At 35.6% G+C, this 22191-nt stretch overlaps 1 protein-coding gene across 4 annotated transcripts in view; it reads right to left on the reverse strand.

Annotated features, from left to right (window-relative positions):
• ctdspla (CTD (carboxy-terminal domain, RNA polymerase II, polypeptide A) small phosphatase-like a) overlaps positions 1-22191 on the reverse strand; it is an 82369-nt gene that overhangs the window by 28449 nt on the left and 31729 nt on the right. For 2 of the 4 annotated variants that reach the window (XM_005162710.6, XM_068217118.2), the window contains exons 3-4: positions 17468-17500; positions 10575-10676 (exon numbers count right to left, since the gene is read on the reverse strand). In XM_005162710.6, coding sequence (XP_005162767.1) covers positions 10575-10676; positions 17468-17500 — 135 coding nt within the window. 4 annotated transcript variants of the gene reach the window in all.

Genomic DNA, 22191 nt, shown 5'->3' on the forward strand with positions numbered 1-22191 from the left:
TTGGGCAGATAGCCGGGCCGGGGTCTCAGGACAACATGAGAGTAGGCCGGTCCGAATTCTAGGCACTAGTCACTGACCGAAAATGCCTCCAGGTCCCCAACCCTCTTAATCGATGCCAACACGACCAGCAGAGCTGTCTTCAAGGACAGATATCTCAAGGATACTGAGGCCCCGTTTACACTAGTGCGTTTTAGTTTTAAAACGGCGTTGTAGAATGAAAACGATCCGCGTCCACACTCGCGTTTTACCCAGCGTTTCTGAACAGCTCTCCGTCCACACCAAAACGCTGAAAACGCACATCACGTGACCACACACACACTCTCGGGCAAGCGCTCCAGCATTTCTACCCAGATGAAAGCTCTGCTTGTCGGACTGCTCATCAAGCATCTCCCGCTGGATCTAATCTCACTATATTTGCTGAACGTGATATTTCATTCATGTTGTTGTCTTTATCTAACGACATAGGCCAATTCCCTGACTTTGGTCATTGGAATCTATTAAGTTACTTGTTCACGGGTGACATGTTTTGGTTAAGCGCAAAGATAAGTTAATGATTAATCCAGGTACATTGACTGATCGCTTGCCTTTATTTCCTACAATGTATAAACTTATTGTATGTTATACTTTTATAATTATCGATTATTAAAACTGATATTCAGCAAAAGAGAGGGTGCGTTTCGTATTTTCACTGAAATTGAAAGGAGGCAGTTGTTATAGGCTCTGTTTTGTTATAAATATCCACACAGTGAAGATGACGCTCATCGATGCAGCACGGCGCCTCAACATTTCTGCTGTCTGTTAAGTTGCTAATATTAAAAAGAAAATAGGCAGTTCCTTAAATCATGTTTACATTTTATTGTTGAGAAAGTGAAACAACGTAGCCAAGGTGATGTGAATGAAGTTATAAAGTACACTGTTCCCTTTGAAGATTTACCCATGTCCTCGGTATGTTTTCCATATCAAACTGAGAAGGGGGAGACTGCAGCCTTGCTCAAACTTGCGAAGTCTTAACTTACATGAAGAGGATGCGAGACTGAACTGTGTGTAGGCTACTTAATATTGAGGAAAAGCCCCAATCAGATAGGCGAACGTTTCCAGCCCCGCCTCCGTTTTCAGATGTCTCCGTCTTTCCCCATCCACACTGAGACGGAGCAGCAGCGTTTTAGAATGAAAACGGCCTCTCCAGCGTTTTCAAAAAGCTCCGTTTTCGGCGCTCGAGAACTCCGGCGTAGTGTGGACGGATGGCGTAACCGTAGCAAAACTTATGCGTTTTCAAACTAAAACGCACTAGTGTAAACGGGGCCTGAATCGAGTGGTTCGAAGGAATCCTCACGTAGGCTCATTAGCACTACCATGAGATCCCAAGAGGGTATGAGAGGGGAGTGGGGTGGAAACAATCGCCTCGCACCTCTGAGGAACTGGATGATGAGGTTATGCCTCCCCACAGTGCCGCCATCCACCGCATCATGATGAGCGGAAATGGCGGCCAAGTAAACCTTTAGTGTGGAGAGCGACAGCCTTCGCTCCAACCTGTCCTGAAGGAAAGAAAACACAACACTGATCAGGCAAGATCGGGGGTTTTCTCTGCGAGAAGTGCACCACTCAGTGAATAGAATCCACTTCAGGGCGTAGGCATGTCTCGTAGAGGGGGCTCTAGCCTGAGTGATGGTATTAACCACCGCAGTCGGTAGGTTACCTAAGTCTTCCTCGCATCTATGGACCACACATGAAGGTTTCACAGATCTGGGTGAGGGTGTCAGATGGTGACCTATCCCTGAGAGAGTAAGTCCTCGCTCAAAGAGACCCACCAGGGCAGGGGCGCCCCCAAGGGGTGGCCAGGGGTGGCCACGGCCACCCCACGGTAAACTCTGGCCACCCCTGTGGCCACCCCAATATAATTTTGCTGTTGACATTATTGATTTAAATGTACTTATAAATTCCCAATATTTAAATAAATAAATAAATAAAATGCAGCCACTAAATTATTGTTGGTGTTACTGACGTAGCTCTCCCCCTCTGGTTCAATGCTGGTGAAAGCAAACTGATGCATGCGTGCAGAAAACCATTCCCGCGCGCCTCACGCACTCCTGTGTGAATCCCGGTTGGTTGTTTCCATGCACACCAATAAAATAGGCGCCGCTCATGTGCCGTGAAACCGGAGTAACAGCCTTTTGTGCAGAGGTGTCGGCACGCAGCGAGTTTTGAAAGTCGACTAAAGTTTATATATTATGATGATTATGATGATGATGATGTTACTTCCACTAAGCATGGCTTTAAAGCAGAAAGGATGGATAATGAGTCAGGGAGGTAAGACTTCATAACATGATTTCTCAGCCATGATCTGGTCTAAGACCACAGATAATTCTTTAGAATTGTCATAATTAATTTTCATGCAAAAGGTTTCTTAAGTTATCTTGGCATATCACTCCAGTTGTTGTTTTCCAGTAATATTTGGGATTGATTTCTGTTATTTATTTAGAATAATAATTGTATAATAATATTAATTGTATTTATTTAGAATAAATATAAATAAATTGTTATGTTTATTAAATAACAAATCTAACAATTCAAGGGAGGTGAACTTATCTAGCACATTTTTACACAGCGGATGCCCTTCCAGCTGCAACCCATCACTGGGAATAATAAACTCATTAATCTTCATTATTTTAGACTTGGCATATACCGTATGATGTACAATAAAAGCACGTAAAAAAAAAGTTATTTATACAGTGTATATATATATATATATATATATATATATATATATATATATATATATATATATAAAGTGTTTTTAAACTAAACATAGATTTTTATTTGGTTTGACCATGTACTTCCTGAATTATTTCAAGGAATAAATTGCAATATTTCAAGAAGAATTAATTAAATTAATAAAAACTACATTATTTCATTTACCAGATACATAAATATAACATTACACTGAATTCATTATTTTTTAGTGTGCCACCTCAAGATTTGATGCGGCCTCTTCTGGCCACCCCTAAGAAAATTTTCTGGGGGCGCCACTGCACCAGGGAGGGCCATCACAAGGAGGAAGAGTTCAGATATCCAGGTCCGGTTGGGCCAGAGATACAAAACTAGCAAGACCTGCTCCTCATCCTCCCTGACCTTGCACAGCAACTGCGGAAGTAGGCTCACTGGGGGAAACGCATATTTGCACATGCCCAGAGGCCAGCTCTGGGCCAGTGCATCCGTGCCAAGGAAGCCTTCGGTCAGGGAAAAGAACCACTGGCAATGGGTGTTCTCGGAAGAAACCTAGGCTTCCCTGAAGCTTGCCCATATCAGCTGAATAGACTCGGGGTGAAGTCGTTATTCTCCCGGGGTTAGGGGCTGCCTTGAGAGCCCGTCGGCCACACGGTTGTGCTCGCCCGGAATGTGATCAGCACACAGCGACATCAGCCACGTATGACTCCAGAGGAGCAGACGGTGAGCGAGCTGAGACATGTGGCGGGAGCGTATACCCCCTATACAGTTGATATATGCTACCATCGCCATGCTGTCCGTCCTGACCAGCACATGTAGTGCCCTCATCACCGGTAAAAAGTGGTGCAGAGCGAGAAACACTGCCAACAGCTCTAGGCAGTTGATATGCCAATGCAGCTGGGTTCCCTTTCACAGGTAGGGAACCACATGGTAGGTTTCACATTCCTTTATGATCGTGAAGCCAATGCCAGAGTGGTTTCAAATAGAGCAATTCGAGCGGCATGGTCGCGGCTGCGGATGCCATATGCCCCAGGAGCCACTGAAACGATTTCAGGGGGCCCCCTATTTTCTGTTGAACTCTCTCAGACAGTTCAGCACTATCTCGACGCTCTTAGGTGAGAGGCAAGACCTCATGGTAATGAAGTGCTGCTCCAGAAAGGAGAAGCTCTGCACAGGGGCGAGCTTGCTCTTTTCTCGGTTGACCTGAAACCTTGACAGGTGGAGGTGCTGGAGCACCTTTTCTCTGTGCATAGTCAATTGCTCCCAAAAGTGGGCTATAATCAGCCAGTCGTCGAGATAATTGAGTATGCGGATGCCCGCAAGCTGAAGGGACACAAGAGCACCCTCCGTGAGCTTGGTGAAAACCTGTGGAGATTGAGAGAGCTCGAAGGGGAGGACCTTGTACTGCCATGCTCGACCTTCGAACACAAACCACAGGAACTGCCGGTGACGTGGAAGTATGGAGACATGTAAATACGCGTTCTTCAGGTCTATTGCTGCAAACCAATCCCGAGGACGAATGCATCGCATGATGCGCTTCTGCGTAAGCATTCTGAAGCGCACCTTGTGAAGGCAGCGGTTCAAAACGTGCAGATCTAGGATTGGCCGTAGCGTCTGAGACAGGCAGTGTTCGGGCTGTCACATCCGGGGAAGGGGAAAAATGCTCTTTCTTCGAGGATTTTGATGCCGTTTTTGTTTTTTATGCCAAAAATTCCTGGGCGAGTTCACTGACCGTGTCGCCGAACAGGCCAGCCTGGGATATGGGTGAGTTAAGAAAGCGAACTTTGTCAACATCATGCACATCACCAGGTTTAGCCTGAGGTGGTGACCATCGTCCTTCCCAGGGGACACACAGCCAACTTTATTAATTTATTTAGCATAGTCGGTTGTGATGCAGAGCTCATGCTCAGTCCTGGGTCGGAACCATTCTTGCGCAGCTTGGTAGCGCTGGTAGGTGGCCATAGCATGAAAGGTGAGGGCTGAGGGGCACGCAGCACACTGCGTAGGCCTACTGTGCACATCCAGAAAGAAGGGTTTTCACACCCCTCTAATTGGTTTAGTCGCGGGGCTGGGGGATAAACCATCACCAGGCTCACAGCTGAAGCAGCCCAGGAAAGCACGGCCATCATGTCTGCTTTTTAGATGCCAACGCCGTGCTCTCCACCCCGGAGGGAGGGAGCGTCGGGTTTGCATCCTCATCAGACAATGACAGCCCATCCTCCAATGCAGCAATGGACATCTGATCCTCTGTGTCATCAAGTGAGAGAGCGATCATCCAAAGACGGAGCACTTCTCTTCACCTGAAGCTTGGATGGAGCGCGAGGAGGAGCGAGAGGTCTGCAGCCCAAAGGTGGTGGATTTACTACCACTGTAACCCTCAGATCTGCCCGAGTGCCAACCGCAGTTCGAGGGACAACTGGGGTAAGTCACTCTTTTGCAGGAGCGAGCCACGATCTTAACTGCGCAACAGACATGACATCACAGTGACGGCATGCACTGCCCGCGAGCACCGCATTAACATGCTGGACCCCCAGAAATGAAACGCTGTGCTTGTGCCCATCATCCGGTGACAGGAAACCACCGCATCCAGAAATGCATTGTCGGAGCAAAGTCTTTAAAAAGACATGCTGCACAACCGTGTTGCTCTTTTAGGAAAGCTTTTTTCCTATATACAAACCATTCTTGGAGGACTGGACTCAAAGGATGCCAGGCAAGGGAGAAAAACCCAGCTCAACCATCTGCCACTGTGTATACAAGCTCTGGACCAGGAGAAGCTGCTTCTCGATCTCTCGAACCTGTGTCAACCGGTGCAGACACAGTTTGGAGATACCTCAAAGACTCTCAGAAGCTTGTGAAAGGCTATGAAAGCGAAAAGGATGTCGAGCATTGCACTAGCCTCGTATTTATAGCATGACTGATTGTCATTGACGCCAGCTGTGCACGCTGACGTCGCCAACTAATTGGCATTTCATTGGCCCGATTTTATACTCTTTCAGATGATTGGTTTCTGACAAAATCCCCCAGAGTGGAAGTTTCCACATAGCATTGGAGTTCTCCATCCAAAGGGAAACAAGGGGACTCTGTGACTCTCAGTTATGATTGGATGGCTGAGAAGGAGCCTGTCTGACCTAATTTGCATTGCTTGCATTACAAAACAAGTATACCTGGTGCTAGAACATGCTCAAATCAAGTGTTTGAGCATTTATTGAAACATTTATAATTTTACTTTATTTTTTGTTTATTTGCTTAGTATGGGAAAAGAAAAAGTTCTTAGTCCTGCATGGTTTACCTTTTTTTAAAAACACTTCAACACACTAAATAATAAATACAGGTGTAATTCATTGTTAATATTAATTGTTTGAATGTTGTTTTAATTTATTAGGTATAAGTTTGATTAAAATATTTGTATTAGATTTGTTCGGTGACAACATTTCTTCAAAAATAAATACTATTTTTTTGACTGAAAATCATGGTAAAATTGATTTATTTAAAATGAACAATTATGCCTGAAAACATATCTCTAATTATTTTATGTTATTTTATACAAAAACAAAGAATCCTCTAGATTGCAATATTTTTATTTTACATTTAGGAGACATGTTGTCAGGTTACAGAATACAAAATATAATGTTACACAAACTATAAATCATACATTTTAAAGTGGTCTTTTATTTGTCAGTGCATGGTTTCTACATGTTATATTTTCAGGTTTAAAACATTAATAAAAGAACTGACTCCAGATCAGTTTTAACAGTAGGCTGATGTACATATTATTAGTTCATAATATGGCCAGCAGGAGGAGTGTGTGATCCATTTGATTCTGCATTGTAATTTATTTGCTACAGAATTTAATATTTTGAATCCTATTATGATATAAATCTGATACTGTATACATCATTTACAACCCAAATCTATATTCATCTTAAAGACTTATCACAAGCTTACACTGCCATGTTAATGAAAGAATGAACTCTTAGAAAGTGCAGTACAGTTTGAGATTTTGGAGATAGTACACACACAAACATTATGCCCAATTTAATGTCTCCCATTGCTTTTAAACTGATATTTGCAAAATGATTAATAAATAACTCTATAAATTCTAAAATTCTTTGGGTAATTTGTTTGTGTAATGACCTGTACATATACAGTTGAAATCAGAATTATTAGCCCCACTTTGAATTTTTTATCTTTTTTATTAAATTATTGCCCAAATGATGTTTAACAGAGCAAGGAAATTTCCACTGTATGTCTGATAATATTTTTTCTTCTTGTTTTATTTCGGATAGAATAAAAGCAGTTTTTAATTTTTTATAAACCATTTTAAGGTCAAAATTATTAGCCCCTTTAAGCTATATATTTTTTTGATAGTCTACAGAACAAACTATTGTTATACTATAACTTGGCTAATTACCATAACCTGCTTAGTTGCCCTAATTAACCTAGTTAAGCCTTTAAATATCACTATAGGCTGTATAGAAGTGTCTTAAAAATATCTAGTAAAATATTATTTACTGTCATCATGGAAAAGATAAAAGAAATCAGTTATTATAAATGAGTTAGTAAAACTATTATGTTTAGAAATGTGTTGAAAATTGTATCTCTCCGTTAAACAGAAATAGGGGAAAAATTAAACAGGGGGGCTAATAATTCTGACTTCAACTGTATATATATATATATATATATATATATATATATATATATATATATATATATATATATATATATATATATATATATATATATATATATATATATGTATATATATATATATACATACACATACATACATACATACATATATATATATATATATATATATATATATATATATATATATATATATATATATATATATATATATATATACATATATATATATATATATATATATATATATATATATATATATATATATATATATATATATATATATATATATATATACATACATATATATATATATATATATACATATATATATATATATATATATATACATATATATATATATATAAACCAAGCAATTCAATTTATAAACAAATACATAAAGTTGTAAAGTTTTATTTTTTTTTAAATGATGGTTCCTTACCACATAATAATAAATAATAAATATGCTTACTTTGAGTATTTATTTGAGATTATAGAATTTATTTGAGAATAAAGATTGCAGTGATGCAAAAGAAAAAAATGCAGAAAAGTAAAGTACAATTACAGCAAAAAGCTCTAAAAAAGAGGCAATTTATTTAAAGATGTAAAAAAGGCATTTCATTTTTTAAAGGCGTTTAATATTATAGAAAAACGCCTTTTTTGAGACTGGATTTTGTTACCAAACACATACTTGTACACCTGTTTACAAACAGTTGGAAACTGAAACATATATATTGTGGTGTGTAAAAGAACAATAATGCAGGTAAAATTAATCCATTAACTTTAAAAAACTAAGCGATAGATATGTTTTAATTAAAAATACATTACCAGTTAAAAGTTTGTGGTCAGTAGGATTTTTAAATGCTTTAGAATAAGCTTCTCCTGCTCACCAAGACTGCATTTTTAAAATTAAAAATACAGTCAAAATTGTAAAATTGTGAAATGTTATTTCACTATAAAATAACGAAAAGTGGTTTATAATTTCATTTAATAATTTATTCAAGTGATTTTAAACTTGAATTTTCAGCTTCATTACTCCAGTCTTCAGAGTCACGTGATCCTTCAGAAATCACTCTAATATTAATTTTTATTACTATTGTAATAATTTTATTAATGGTAATAGTAATAAAATCAATAATGTCTGGAGTAATATTTTCATTTGAAACTACATACAATAAGAAAGCAATTATTTAAAATTGTAAATAATTTTTACATTAATTTAATGCCACCTTGATGAACAGAATCATTTTCTTAAAAAAAAAAACATTAATAAAGAATCACCCCAAACTTTTGACCGGTAGTGTATATATTTTTAGACATTTTGAGCAACTAAATACCATTTATTCCAAAGAGGTTTTTAACTCTTTATGATCAGATATGTTCTTATAAACCTCAAACAATCTGTTTTAAACGCAATTTCTCACCAATTCCTTTTTAAAGCAAATGTACGTCCAGTTGTTTATTTATTTGATTGTTAAAAAGCTATTTTAAAAAGCACCCTGACTATATTGAACAGTAATATATAAAATGAAACATTAAAAAGTAACGTTGTTTATATTTTATTCCATTTTGCAGCTTTATTTTGTAAATGTAAGTAAAGTAATTGTGTAAATGCCAAAGATTTAATTTAGTCAATTCATAAATGTAAAAAATATACATATACGCAATAATCACGAGTATCAAAATACATTGTAAACAAGTACGGCCACCATCAAATCTTTGTTGTGTAACTGTGAGCATACCTTTTTCAATGTAACATGTGAGCGCGAGTGTGTTTTGATGTCAGGGTGGGTGTATTTGTGTGTGTGTGTGTGCGAGGTTGTGAACGCGCACAAAGGCATGCATCCCTCTCTCTGGGCCTCTTTCTCTCAGTCGCCGCCTTTCTCTCGTCTCTGAGCAAAAACAGGAGCTGCCAGGCAGACATTTTAAAGGAGGACAGGCTTTGCTTTACCAAAACATAGTTATTAGTCTTAGAGCAAACACATTCACTATCTGTCACAGTCATTCTCTCTTGGGAGCGAGGATTCATCCAGCTGTGCGAGACATGTATGCATTAAGCTGGATGCCTGTATATATATGTAAATCTGAGCTGATTGTGTGCAGTCAAGTTGTTTATTTGACCATATGTGTGTGTGAGTGTGTGTACGTATGACTTAAAAAGCAGCCTAAAACCAAGATGCAGAGAAGTGGGTCACTACACTCAGCAGGTGGCTCCCTGAAGCACTACTTTCTAGGGACCAGACAAACATTTAATCACTGAAGAGGATTTAATTCATCTGGGACTTAAAATCCACCCCAACGGTCTCAAAGATCTGCCAATACAGTCTGTTATCATGGCTTTTGTTGTGGCAGCAAATCATCAGGCCAATTAAAACCCTCTGAATTTATACTTTTTCATCTATTAATGAAGACTGAGATTACTGTGTATACTAAGACAGCTGTCTTTTCATGGAGAACTGTAAGTGAAATGAAACCTCAAAAGTGATTAGTTTGAAATGGCTTCACATACACAGAAACTCCATACAAACAATGCTTTGTGTAGGAGACTTGATTTATACACTCTTTTAGGAATAAAAAACAAACAAAGCAGACAAATAAATGGTAACTTCTATATTCTATTAGTAGACAGAAAAACACAGATTAATAATCAACACTGCCTGCTTTCTCCACCATGTCATATTGTAATGCTTTCAGAGATTTGCTTCTCCATAAAAAAAGTCTTGTCATTGATCTTTGTTGTAAGAGTAACATAAAATATATATATATATATATATATATATATATATATATATATATATATATATATATATATATATATATATATATATGGTTTCTACTGTATTTTTAATGGAAAATATATATATTTTTAGCATTTTCTAAATATACTAAACTCAAATAAATTCAGGGGTTTCCTCCTCCATGCAAGATCTTTATTATACAAAATAAAAAAATAAAAAAATGTGATTCTTCAAAAGAATCCTCATGCAAGCAGCTAATTAGGTTTTGAAACATAACTATAGTTAAAAATACATATTTTTAAAAATCTTGTCATATAATATAGAAGAAACTGATTAACATGAGGAAACAACGATTTAGTAATTCCATACAAAAAGGTGAATATTAGATTTAACATCCCCTTTATTCACACATAAAATATCATAGCAAAGATGTTAGTATTTTAGTTTATGTGAGAGAATAAGTACCTTGAAGGAGCTGTGCACAAGGGTCTCGTCCAGGTCAATGACCACACAGTTCTTGCCGTAATCATTAATGCTGACCTCAGGCAAAATGTATTTGGCTGGAGGCTGGAAAAAACACAATACAGATAAATACATAAAAGGAGAAGAGGCCAAACAAGCAGTTCAGCAGAGGATAAAAGATGCATGCTTATCATATCAGCCAGACATTTGAAGTAATAATCAAAAGCTATGGTCCACAATCCAACGGGGCACAACATGCTCTGGAGATTCTTCTGTTGTTGTCCAATATCAATCCCAAATGATGTACTGGGATCTGGTGCTTTTGGATAACCTTGAAACAGCGATCACAGCACTGCGTTAAAGTGACTGTCCCTCAAATTGGCTTCACTGCCAAATCATGCTGCCTAAACACAAGCTGCCTCTGTAGACGCTCTGCCAGAAATGGGAAAGAGACGTCCTTTACTAAGCCTGACCTAAGGGAGGCAGATGGACTTGCCTAAGGGGCCGGAACACACTCTCACTTATTCAAAGACGCAAGCTAAGTCATACACATCCCATGCATGCATGCATGCATGAATAAGAAATGTACATTCATGACAGTAATATGCCTAATACCCTATACATGTGCAGTTGAGCATGAGTGTTAATTAAAGGTCATGGAGGACTGGATGATTTATCTGTGCCAGTATAAATCTGTCTGAGGCCTTCATGACCTTTCACTGCTGTTACATACGGTACGTCTACCTCATCAGATTTCAACAACTATTATCAATTCTAATCAGATCTATTGCTTTTTAACTATTCGTATAGAATTTATAGGCAGTTGGATATAGTATAGTACAGTATCCATTTATTTCCATTTCCACTGTCAGAAGTACCAAAGTAGCTAACCGTACCACTTTTGGGACCCTAAGAAAAGCAGCTGCTGCTCACTGCTGCAGAACACTATTGGTTTACAAAGAATTGTCACTTACATAATATTAAATTCTGTTCTACACTTTATTAGGTACACCTGTCCAACTGCTCGTTAATGCAAATTTCGAATCAGCCAATCACATGGGTTGGATCCGAAATCGCCTACTACTCAATAGGTACTGCATTTGATATTAAATGTACTACTCGACCGTTAGAAAAGTACTTTCTATACAGTGTAAATGTGAGTGGTATGAATGTAACTCGGACGTACTACATCCTCCATTCTGTCATGATCCCATGACCTACCCAGTCATTTGCATAGCTTCACTCCCATTCTTGAATTTTCTCGTGAGGCATCATTGGATGTGCATTGGATGCACACTTCAGAATGTTGCTGGAAGTAGTAGGTCATTCATTTACTTCTTACATACTGTTTTTCAAATTCTTTGAATTGGAACATACAGTACTACCCGGCTCGCATACTGTTTTTACAGTAGCATACTATATAGTATAGAATTATTCGATTTCAGACACAGCCATGGTCGAGACAATCATGGATGTGAAGCCGGCAAAGCTGCAGCAAATGTGTGATGCTATCATGTCAATATGGGCCAAAATCTCTGAAGATTATTTCCAGTACCTTTTTGAATCTGTACAACAAATGATTAAGGCAGTTCTGGAGGCAAAATTGGGTCCAACTCAATACTAGTAAGGTGTACCTAATAAAGTGGCCAGTGAGTGTATATATTTAACACTATTTTGTAAAAAAAAAAAAAAAAAAAAAAAATACAATAAAACAAGTGACCAAATAAAAAAAATAATAAAATGGTAACTAAGTAATTAGATACTGCAACATCATATTTTAACATTATAAGTTGTATAAATGTTTTATTATAGTTTGATTTTTTATATATTTCCTACTATATTAAATCAGTTCTATTTAGTCATTTGTTTTTGCCCAATACTTATTAAATGCTTATTGCAAAAATGTGGAAGCGTGTTTTCATCACCAAATAAAAATTAAAAAGGCTATTGCAACATTTTATCTCAGAATTCAGACTTTCATTTCCTCAAAATTTTGAGATGTAAATTTAAAACTGTAAGTTTATGTCTTGCAATTTTGACTTGATAAATCACTATTCAACACGTAATTCTGAGTAAAGGCAGAACTCTGACAAAAAAGTTGCAAATGTGAGTTATACAGTCAGAAAAAAACAACAACAAAACCTCACAATTCTGAGAAAAAAAAGCTAAAATAACTTTTTTCAGTGGTAGAAATGGACTTACAAAAGCATGTAAAGCAGGCAAAAGCCATTCAAATGTACATTGTAAAACTTATATGATCATTTAGTCATGACAACATATGTTTTCAGTTGATTGTAACTAATTAAACTAATATAATCACTTTCTAACTTAATTTTATAAGCTGTTTTAAGTCAATTTATTACAAGTTGAAATGACTCAGATTTGATTCAGCTTAAAAATGTAAGGCAATCATTATTTTTACAGTGTAGGAGAAATGAGCATACAATTGAATATTCAATATTGTCAAATACTAAATAAATATATACATTTTACATTGTTTAATTAATTGAGGGAGAACTAATTTCCCACATGAATACACAGACAAGATGATTTCTGCATACCCCATGAGCACATGCAATTACATTACATCATAACTCTGAGAAGTTTATGACTTTCAAACAATGCTGTAACCATAACCAAAGACTCATGCTGTGTCAATCAATCCCAGCATTCATTTTTGAAATGCTATATCACTTGCTTGCATTAAGATAATCTTTTTGCAGTTCACTAAATGACCACAATACAGACACTTTCAAAATGCCTTGTAGAGAAGACACTAAAAGCTTGACATCATGCAGTCGAAAATTTCAGCCATCATGGTCTAGAAGCAGGCAGTGAGACATTCCCCGCTGTCATCGCAGAAAAAAACCAGCGGATCCTAGGTTTGATTACAATTACTGTGAGAATGAAACCAACTGCCAGCATTTTCTCAGCGAGGATGCTGGGTTTTTTGCTGAGCAGGCAGAAGCAGGTGGAGTTTGCTTCAGGATTTGGGTCTTTCCTATCTCAGACTCAGCGTGAAGACCTGGCTCACATCGACAGAGCTCTCCACACGCTCTTCCTCTAGCAGGTGCCGCGTGGGATCAATTTAGAAGACTGCTGTTGTCCTTGAGATTATTGGTAACTACACTATCAGGTTCTCAATTCCCTAAAAATAAGACTGTAAAACCAGATTATTTCCAGATTATTTTCAAAGGACAGTTCCCAAAATGGAGATTCTTTTATCATTTAGACATTCTCCTGTTGTTCCCAATCTGTTTGATCTTTCTGTGGAACACAAAAGTTAAGTCTATGAAAGTCACTGAATATTGTTTAGTTATGCTGTATGGACAGAAACAATACATCCCAATATCTTCTTGTGTGTTGGACAGAGGAAAGTTTTGAAATGACAAGAGTGTGCAAATGATGAGAAATTATAATTATTTTAGATAAATTAAGCTGTCAAACTTTTTCAATTATAAATTTCGAGTGAAATATTTGAAATAAGGACCTTTTATGACTCATTATATGGAGAACAACTGTTGAAAGTTCGTTTTTAATTCAAGTTTTATTTAAAGATCTTCTTTTGTGTTCCACAGAAAAATGAACAACTTTAGAAATTGTATTTGGATACAAGGGTGATTAAACAATGACAACTTATTTTTAAGTAAACTATCACTTTATCTTTACAAATTCTGAATTTAATTTTTAAATTCATCTTTTGTTTGTGACAGAAGAAAGAACAAGTTTGGAAATGACACAAGGGTGAGTTAATCATGACAAATTATCCTTTTTTGGTAAACAAATAAATTTAACTTTACATATTCAGAATTTTGAGTGAAATATTTAATTTAATGTTATTTTTTTAAATCAGAAATGAGAAAACGATACAAAAACAAACTGTCCAAATAATGATATTCAGTGTAGTTTAATCAGCGGTATTTAACGCTTGACTAACTTTAATTGCATGAAGGTGTGAAAAAATATATATATCTTTTGTATTCTACAGAAGAAATAACAGGTTAAAAATGATGACAGAAATTCCATTTTTGGCTGATACTTCACTTTAAAGTGTGAACAGAATATTCTGTTTAAAGGCATTCGTATGCAACTATATATGTATACAACTATATCTGATTACATCTGAATATAAATTTGAATACAACTCAATCTATGTGTCTGAGGCTATAAAATAAGGCTGCATAATACATAGTTTCAGCAAATGTCAGATTACAGAACAATTACAGAATAGTTTTTTTTTTTTTTTTTTTACAGTGTAGTTGAGCAGGAGACACAGTTGAAAACACTCATGAAGTTGTAAAGTTACTTGTAGATGTTTGTCATTTGCAAGTGTTTTTAGGGCTGGTGACTGAGTGAACATTTCAAGCCAGGTGAGTCATTCAGGCTTTTCACTTGCATTTTTGCTTTACTGTATTTATCAATATTTGAGATACTGATGATATTTTATGATTAGGATTTTTTTCCCCAAATAGAGCTAGGCAGTGATCTTGTGAAAATGTACTTAATATCGCAGTATGTATTGAAGGAAAAAAGTATCGCAATGTTCGTTTTTTCTAATATCGTGCAGCCTTGCTATAAAACTGATTTCTTTTTTTCCCCTTCTTTTTTTTGCATGTTTGTCACTTTTTAATTTTTCAGATCTTCAAACTAATTTCAACTTTAGTTATTAGTCAAAGATAGAACAAGAAAACACATCATGCAATTTTGAAATGAAGGTTTTTATTATTAGGGGAAAACTAAATCCAAAATGACGTAGCCCTATGTTGCTCTTTGCCACCTTTAAAAGCAACAACTGCAGTCAAGCATTTTTGATAAGTAGCAATGAGTCTTTAATAGCGCTGTGGGGATTTTTCAGCCCATTGCAGGGTTTTAGAGAATAAACTGCCTTTTTAAGGTCGTTCAACTGCATTTTAATTAGATTAGGACTTTGACTAGGCCACTCCAAACTCTTCATTTTGTTTTTCTTCAGTCATTCAAAAGTAGGCTGTTCTTTGGATTATTGTCCTACTGCAAAACCCAAGTTCACTTCAACTTGAGGTCACCAACAGCTGGCCGGACATTCTCCTTTAGGATATTTTGGTACATGGCAGAATTCATGGTTCCATTTTTAACAGCAAGTCTTCCAGGTCCAGAAGCAGCAAAACAGCCCCAGACCATCGCTCTACCACCGCCACCAACACCACACATTTTACTGTTTGAATGATGTCCTTTTTTTCTGAAATGTGATGTTCTTTTCAAGCCATGCATAATGGACACACGCTTCCTCAAAAGTTTGTCTCGTCAGTCCACAGAGTATTTCCACAAAATACTTGGGATCAGCAAGATGTTTTCTGGCAAAACTAAGACAAGCCTTTGTTGTTTTTGCTCAGCAGTGGTTTTAATCTTTGAACTCTGCTTTGCAAATCATTTTTGTTTAGTCTCTTTATTTATGGTGAAGTCATGAACACTCACCTTAACTGAGGCAAGTGAGGCTTACAGTTCTTTGGATGTTGTTGTGTGGTCTTTTGTGATCTTTTGTTGTCACTACACTCTTGGGGTAAATTTGGTCAGCCAGATACTTCTGGGAAAGTTCTCCACTGTTCCATGATTTTGCCATTTGTAGATAATGACTCTCACTGTAGTTCACTGCAGTCCCAAAGCTTTAGAATTGGCTTTATAACCTTTTCCAGACTGGTGGATTTCAATTACTTTCGTTTTCATTTGATTTTAAATTTCTTTGAATTTTGGCATGATGTCTAGGTTTTGAGGATCTTTTGGTCTACTTCACTTTGTCAAGCAAGTCTTATTTAAGTAATTGCTTAATTGCGAACAGTTGTGGCAGTAATAAAGGCTGGGTGTGGCCAGAGAAATTGAACTCAGGTGCGATGAACAAGAGTTATGTTTTACCTGGAGGGACAACAACTTTTTCCATAAATAGCTATGTAGTTTTGAATTTTGTTTCCCCTTAATAACAAAGACCTTAATTTTAAAGCTAATATTTAAACCATCTGAAACATTAAGGTGTGATAAACTTGCAAAGAAGAAATCAGAACAGAGACGAACCCTTTTCACACCACTGTACATAAATATAAAACATATAGTACACGATATCTGATGGGGTTCAATTAATATTGTGTAAAAGTGTGTTCAGTTCTATTAGTTTATTTTAGGGCTTCCACGATTTGTCGATATAATCGGCTGAGTCTATGCTAATAATTAGTGAAAATCCAATTTTTAAATTAATATATAATTTTATATTATTTTTCCTTTGAAATCTGATTTTCATGCTTTTAAATGAAATAAGCATTTCATCCATGCCACTAGCATGAGCAATCCACATCGCATCATTTAAATGTGCTGAGGAGATTTATTATATCATAACAGCAAAAGCATGAAGCATTAACACCTGAAGAGAAAATATTTCGAAAAAAAAAAAGACTTTGAGAAAAGAATTTTTAAAATCAAACCTCAAATTATTGTACATTATGTTGATTTAAATCACATTTATTTAGGTTAATTAATTAACTAACATAATATATAGTTGTTGCTTGCATCCCTAGTTAATTTATGCCAGATTAAAAAATGAAAATAAACATTTAATTTTTTGTTTGATTTGTCGCATTTAAAAGAGAAAAAAGAGAAAAGCCACTTTTTTGAATATCAGTTCAATGCATTTGTCACAATAATCTAATTGAGCCAACTTCATGTAATTAAGCCAATTAAAATGTTTAACAACTGAAAGGCCGCAATTTAATTTATGAGTCATTTGTGCATAATATGTGGCTTTTTTCCAAGATACTGCTTATGTAAGTAACAAAGAAATTAAATCCAGGAGAAAAGAAAAAGCCAGGCAGGTTTCTCTCTAAGGAGAAAATCTATATAAACATGCAGGCAAAATAAAAAAAGATAATACATACACTGGGAATAGGAATGACCTGGACCTGATCACACTGAGAAACAAAACCAGAGAGAGACAAAACGGGGAAAAGAGAACCATCAAAAAAACAAAACACAACAAACAAGACACTGTGAAAGCACACAACACAACAGATATTATGAACAGTTGTTCATTACTATCACATGACAGACTAAGTCACAGAAGACAGACATGCTGACAGAAATCACATCTTGTTCGCGGTGTAATCTGGAAAACACATGGGTTTAGTTTAACGTTTCTGCGGGTCTAAAACAGGGCAGCTAGGAGCACGTGCACATGTAAAATGAAAGGACATTCCTCTGCAGCTCGAGAGTCATTCGCAGGCAAACATTGGTGGTAATGTAATCTGAATCAGATCCATTTATAGCTGCCTGTACCTGCTTTGGCAGCAAACATGAGTGTTTGTGGAGCACCGTGGCTTTAAGTTTCACCATGGCGGACAGTGAGGTCATTTCACATGGTACACTGCCCAGCGTCTGAATGTGTGTGTGTGTGTGTGTGTGTGTGTGTGTGTGTGTGTGTGTGTGTGTGTGTGTGTGTGTGTGCTTGAATGTGTGTAAGAGACAGAAAGAACAAGAAACAGAAAAGGAGTCAAGGGTAAATATACTAAAAAGTTAACATAAGCTAAAATTTATTAAAATAACTAGTATTTTTGTTCATTTTGCACCAAAAATTATTTTGTAAATAAACATGTGAAATAAAAGGTGTTTAAAGAAACAGTCCATTTTTGGGAGTTCATCTCCACTGGAGTTGAATCTGAGTTTTGTAGCTGGTCTCCGGGTCTGGTGGGAGCATAAATAGCTTAGCTTAGCATAAGTTATTGATTCGGATTGATAATTTTCCTATTTAAAGCTCGACTCTTCTGTAGTTACATCATGTACCAAAATGAACAGAAAATAAGAAGTTGCTGTTTGCTAGGAACTATACTCTCAGTCTGGCGTAATAATCAAAGAACTTTGCTGCAGTACCATGGCTACAGCAGGTGCAATGATACTACGCAATATCTGAAAATATTTCCCAGGTAGGTATCTAGGCTACAGCACTGTATTATAATATTTAGCATATCATCTATGTCTTGACCTAACCTCAGTAAAATTTAAAATATTTCTGAGACAATAATAATAATAACTTGCAATATTTTAAATTCAAAGTTATATTTGTGTGTATTTTAAATAATATTTTATATGCTATCCATCTCAGCTAACCACGCTTTTCGACCTTCAATGTTAGTTTTAGAAAAATTAGGGTTAAGAAACATAGGGTATTTATATGTAGATGGAAAATTTGCTTAATTTCAGCAGCTGTGTGAAAAATACAGTATTCCTTCTTATTACTTTTTTAGATACCTTCAAATGAGAGACTTTTAACATTTCTAAATATGCCATGGCATCATACATGTATCGGGACACATTTCTGGAAAGATGTCTTAGAGATGGTACCATTTCCTTGCTTTGAAAGGGTTTAGAACAGGTAAAAAGTCCATCAATGGAGAACATTAAATCTGCATTGGAAGAAGATTTTGCAGTAGAAATGTCAAGTTAAATTTGGTAACAAAGTCTTGAACTGGTTCACAAATGTCCCAATAAAGCAAAACATTAGCTATGTTTCTATCCAAAAATGCTAATTAACATTATGTCCAAAATTGGATTATCGAATAAAAGACGTGAATAAAGCAGCGTTTCCATCCAATGAGTCAAAGAGAACAAAAATCATCACTTCCTGATTAACTGGCACCAAATATCAATAATATAACCAGAATTTGCTGTAGTAGGAGAAGCTGTGTGAATCTTTTCCTTTTTTAATTAATGACCTGCACCTCAGAGGGCAATCTTGACATGCAGTGAATGCGAAGTGGCATTAGAAGGTGTGAAACACGGAGCACTGAGGCTCTTGATTCTGGAGGTCATTAATAATATAATAACACTAATACTGAAACGATTAAGGTGTTTTAGAATGACCAAAACAACATTTCAGATGTTTTACAGTGTGCTCAGCCTGCTAGTTTGTACATTTACACACATTTTTATCATCATATGATCTCTTATAACAAAATCATGACAAAGTGTTTCCATCGTAGTTTATGCGCATCTTTTCTCATCGAATAAAAAGTTTATCCTACTCAGTTATGCACATGTTTTTTAATGCTTTTTTTTAAAAACGTACGCGCATCTTGGTGTTTCCATCAACCGTTTTTTGATGCGCATATCAAAAATGCCATAAAAATAGGTGAATGGAAACATAGCTATTGCCCCATTCAGTTTAAAGTGCTTCATAGGCTTCAATATTCCAAGTGTAAATTGAATAAAATATTTCCAGAAGTGTCGCTATTGTGTGGCAAATGTCAGTTTTTAGATTCCAACCTGTCTCATTCCTATGCTATGCGAGTTACTGGAACAAAATATTTACATTTTTTTTATACATTAGACATTCCGATTGAACTAGATCCTAAATTAATTATTTCAGATTTCTGGAAAATTTTACACGGGTACAATAACTGTTTTCTCATATGAGTTGATCCAAAAACGGTATCCTTTTGTTTTGGAAAAAAAAATTTTCCAATTCTTAAATTATGGCTGACAGAATTAAGGGGTACATTACATCTGGAAAAAAATCTGGCTTACCCTAATGACAAGGTTTTGTTATTAAAAAAAAAAATTGGTCCCCTTTTATTTTCTTTCTACAAACTTTCTACTTTCTACTTGTGATTAATATGTTTACTATGGTTTTATTACCTACTTTTACCATTGGATAGCACTGGTGGGTGGTTGGTTAAGGGAATGCATGTTTATTTTTTTGTTTAATTATTATTTTAATGTTTTAGGTTGTTGTTGTTTTTATTTATTTATTTATCTATTTATTTATTCATTCAAATGTCTAATTGTTAAAATGCAAGTTGTATGTTTATTTTTTAAAAGTGTATTTAATAATACACAAATAATACAAATATTTAAACCAAATAATAATTTATTTACATTTTACCTAGTGAAATGTCAAATATTTGAGAAAATAAATGAACTCTTATTGATTGATTGATTGATTGAATTTTAAAATCTGCACAATGTAACATTTTAGCAATTGTCTATAAATCCTAAGATTACAAGCGTTACAGAAACTGAACGTAACGCTTTCTGTTCCTCCAGTAAACAATCATACGAGCATTAGACACTACTAAAACACTCAATCTGATTTTCGTCCCTAAGAAACAATTGAGATATTACAGAGCCCTCCTCTATTTTTAACCTTCCTGCATGGTGACCTGCTTCGCATAATTACTTTATTAATCTGAAAAACAGAGCAGACGACATGTGCAAATAAACACCACCATCAGCAGGCACAGCTCGTTCTCACTCTATTCCTCCTGAAAGTGTACGCAGAAAACGGCAGACAGAGAGAAAAAGAAAAGGAGGGGAAGGAACAAACTGGGCAGCAAGTAATCAATCACACAAGACACACACACTTTATTGGAATTAAAGAGCCAGTTCTGGAATGTGAAAGAGAGAGAGAGAGTGTGTGTTTGTATATATTTATATATATACTAGATGTGTGCGTGTGGAAATTGAAGAATGTGTGTGAGGGGAAACGAGTCCATCATTTCTAGAACGGGATGGTAAACATCATGGCGGGTTCAGCGAGTTCGGAACAGCTGGAAAACTTTGCGGTATGGACACAGGAACAGCATGCACAGAGCCTGCATTCGGCGCAGCTCACAAACAAGAAGAAACAAAAAGTAAAAAAAAAAAAAACACTCCGCTAGTTTGCTGATAAACAGGCGTTATTCTTAGCTTGTTTTCAATCACAGTATAGGCTGTTCAATTTCATGCAAACAGATTTTTGCACCGTTATAAGTTTCACTAAGGCAAGACACTGCTGGTCAAAAGGGTGAAGAATTTAATGAAATGTTAGCACCATACTTACACATAGCTGACTGATAACATTAAAAATTGCAATCTTTTTTCATTACAAGTGTTCTAAAATGTTACATTCAAATATGCTAATAATGCATTTCATGAAACATTTTGCATTTATTTCTAGCACCAAAATCTAAACATTGGATCCAGATTCAAACCTTTCTATTCTTTTCTTTTCTATTCTATTCTATTTTTGATTGTGATTATATATATATATATATATATATATATATATATATATATATATATATATATATATATATATATATATATATACAGCTGATATCAGAATTATTAAACCCCCTCTTCATTTTTATTTTATTTTATTTATTTATTTATTTTTTTTGGAGAAAGTCTTGTTTGTTTTATTTAGGATAGAATAAAAGCAGTCTTAAATCTTTTAAAAACCATTTTGAGGTCAAAATTATTAGCCCCTTTAAGCTATATATTTTTTTCATTAGTCTACAGAACAAACCTTCATTATACAATAACTTGCCTAAGTACCTTAACTTGCCTAGTTAACCTAATTAACCTAGTTAAGCCTGTAAACGTCACTTTAGCTGTATAGAAGTGTCTTGAAAAATATTTATCATGGCAAAGATAAAATAAATCAGTTATTAGAAATTAATTACTAAAACTATTATGTTTAGAAATGTGTTGAAAAAATCTTCTATCCCTCAAACAGAAATTGGGGAAAAAATAAACAGAAGGAATAATAATTCAGGGGATATATGTATATAATATATCTTTTTTTACATACATTCATACATACATACATACATACATACAAACATAC

Source organism: Danio rerio, chromosome 24 (genome assembly GCF_049306965.1).
Source record: "Danio rerio strain Tuebingen ecotype United States chromosome 24, GRCz12tu, whole genome shotgun sequence".
Taxonomy (NCBI): Eukaryota; Metazoa; Chordata; class Actinopteri; order Cypriniformes; family Danionidae; genus Danio; species Danio rerio.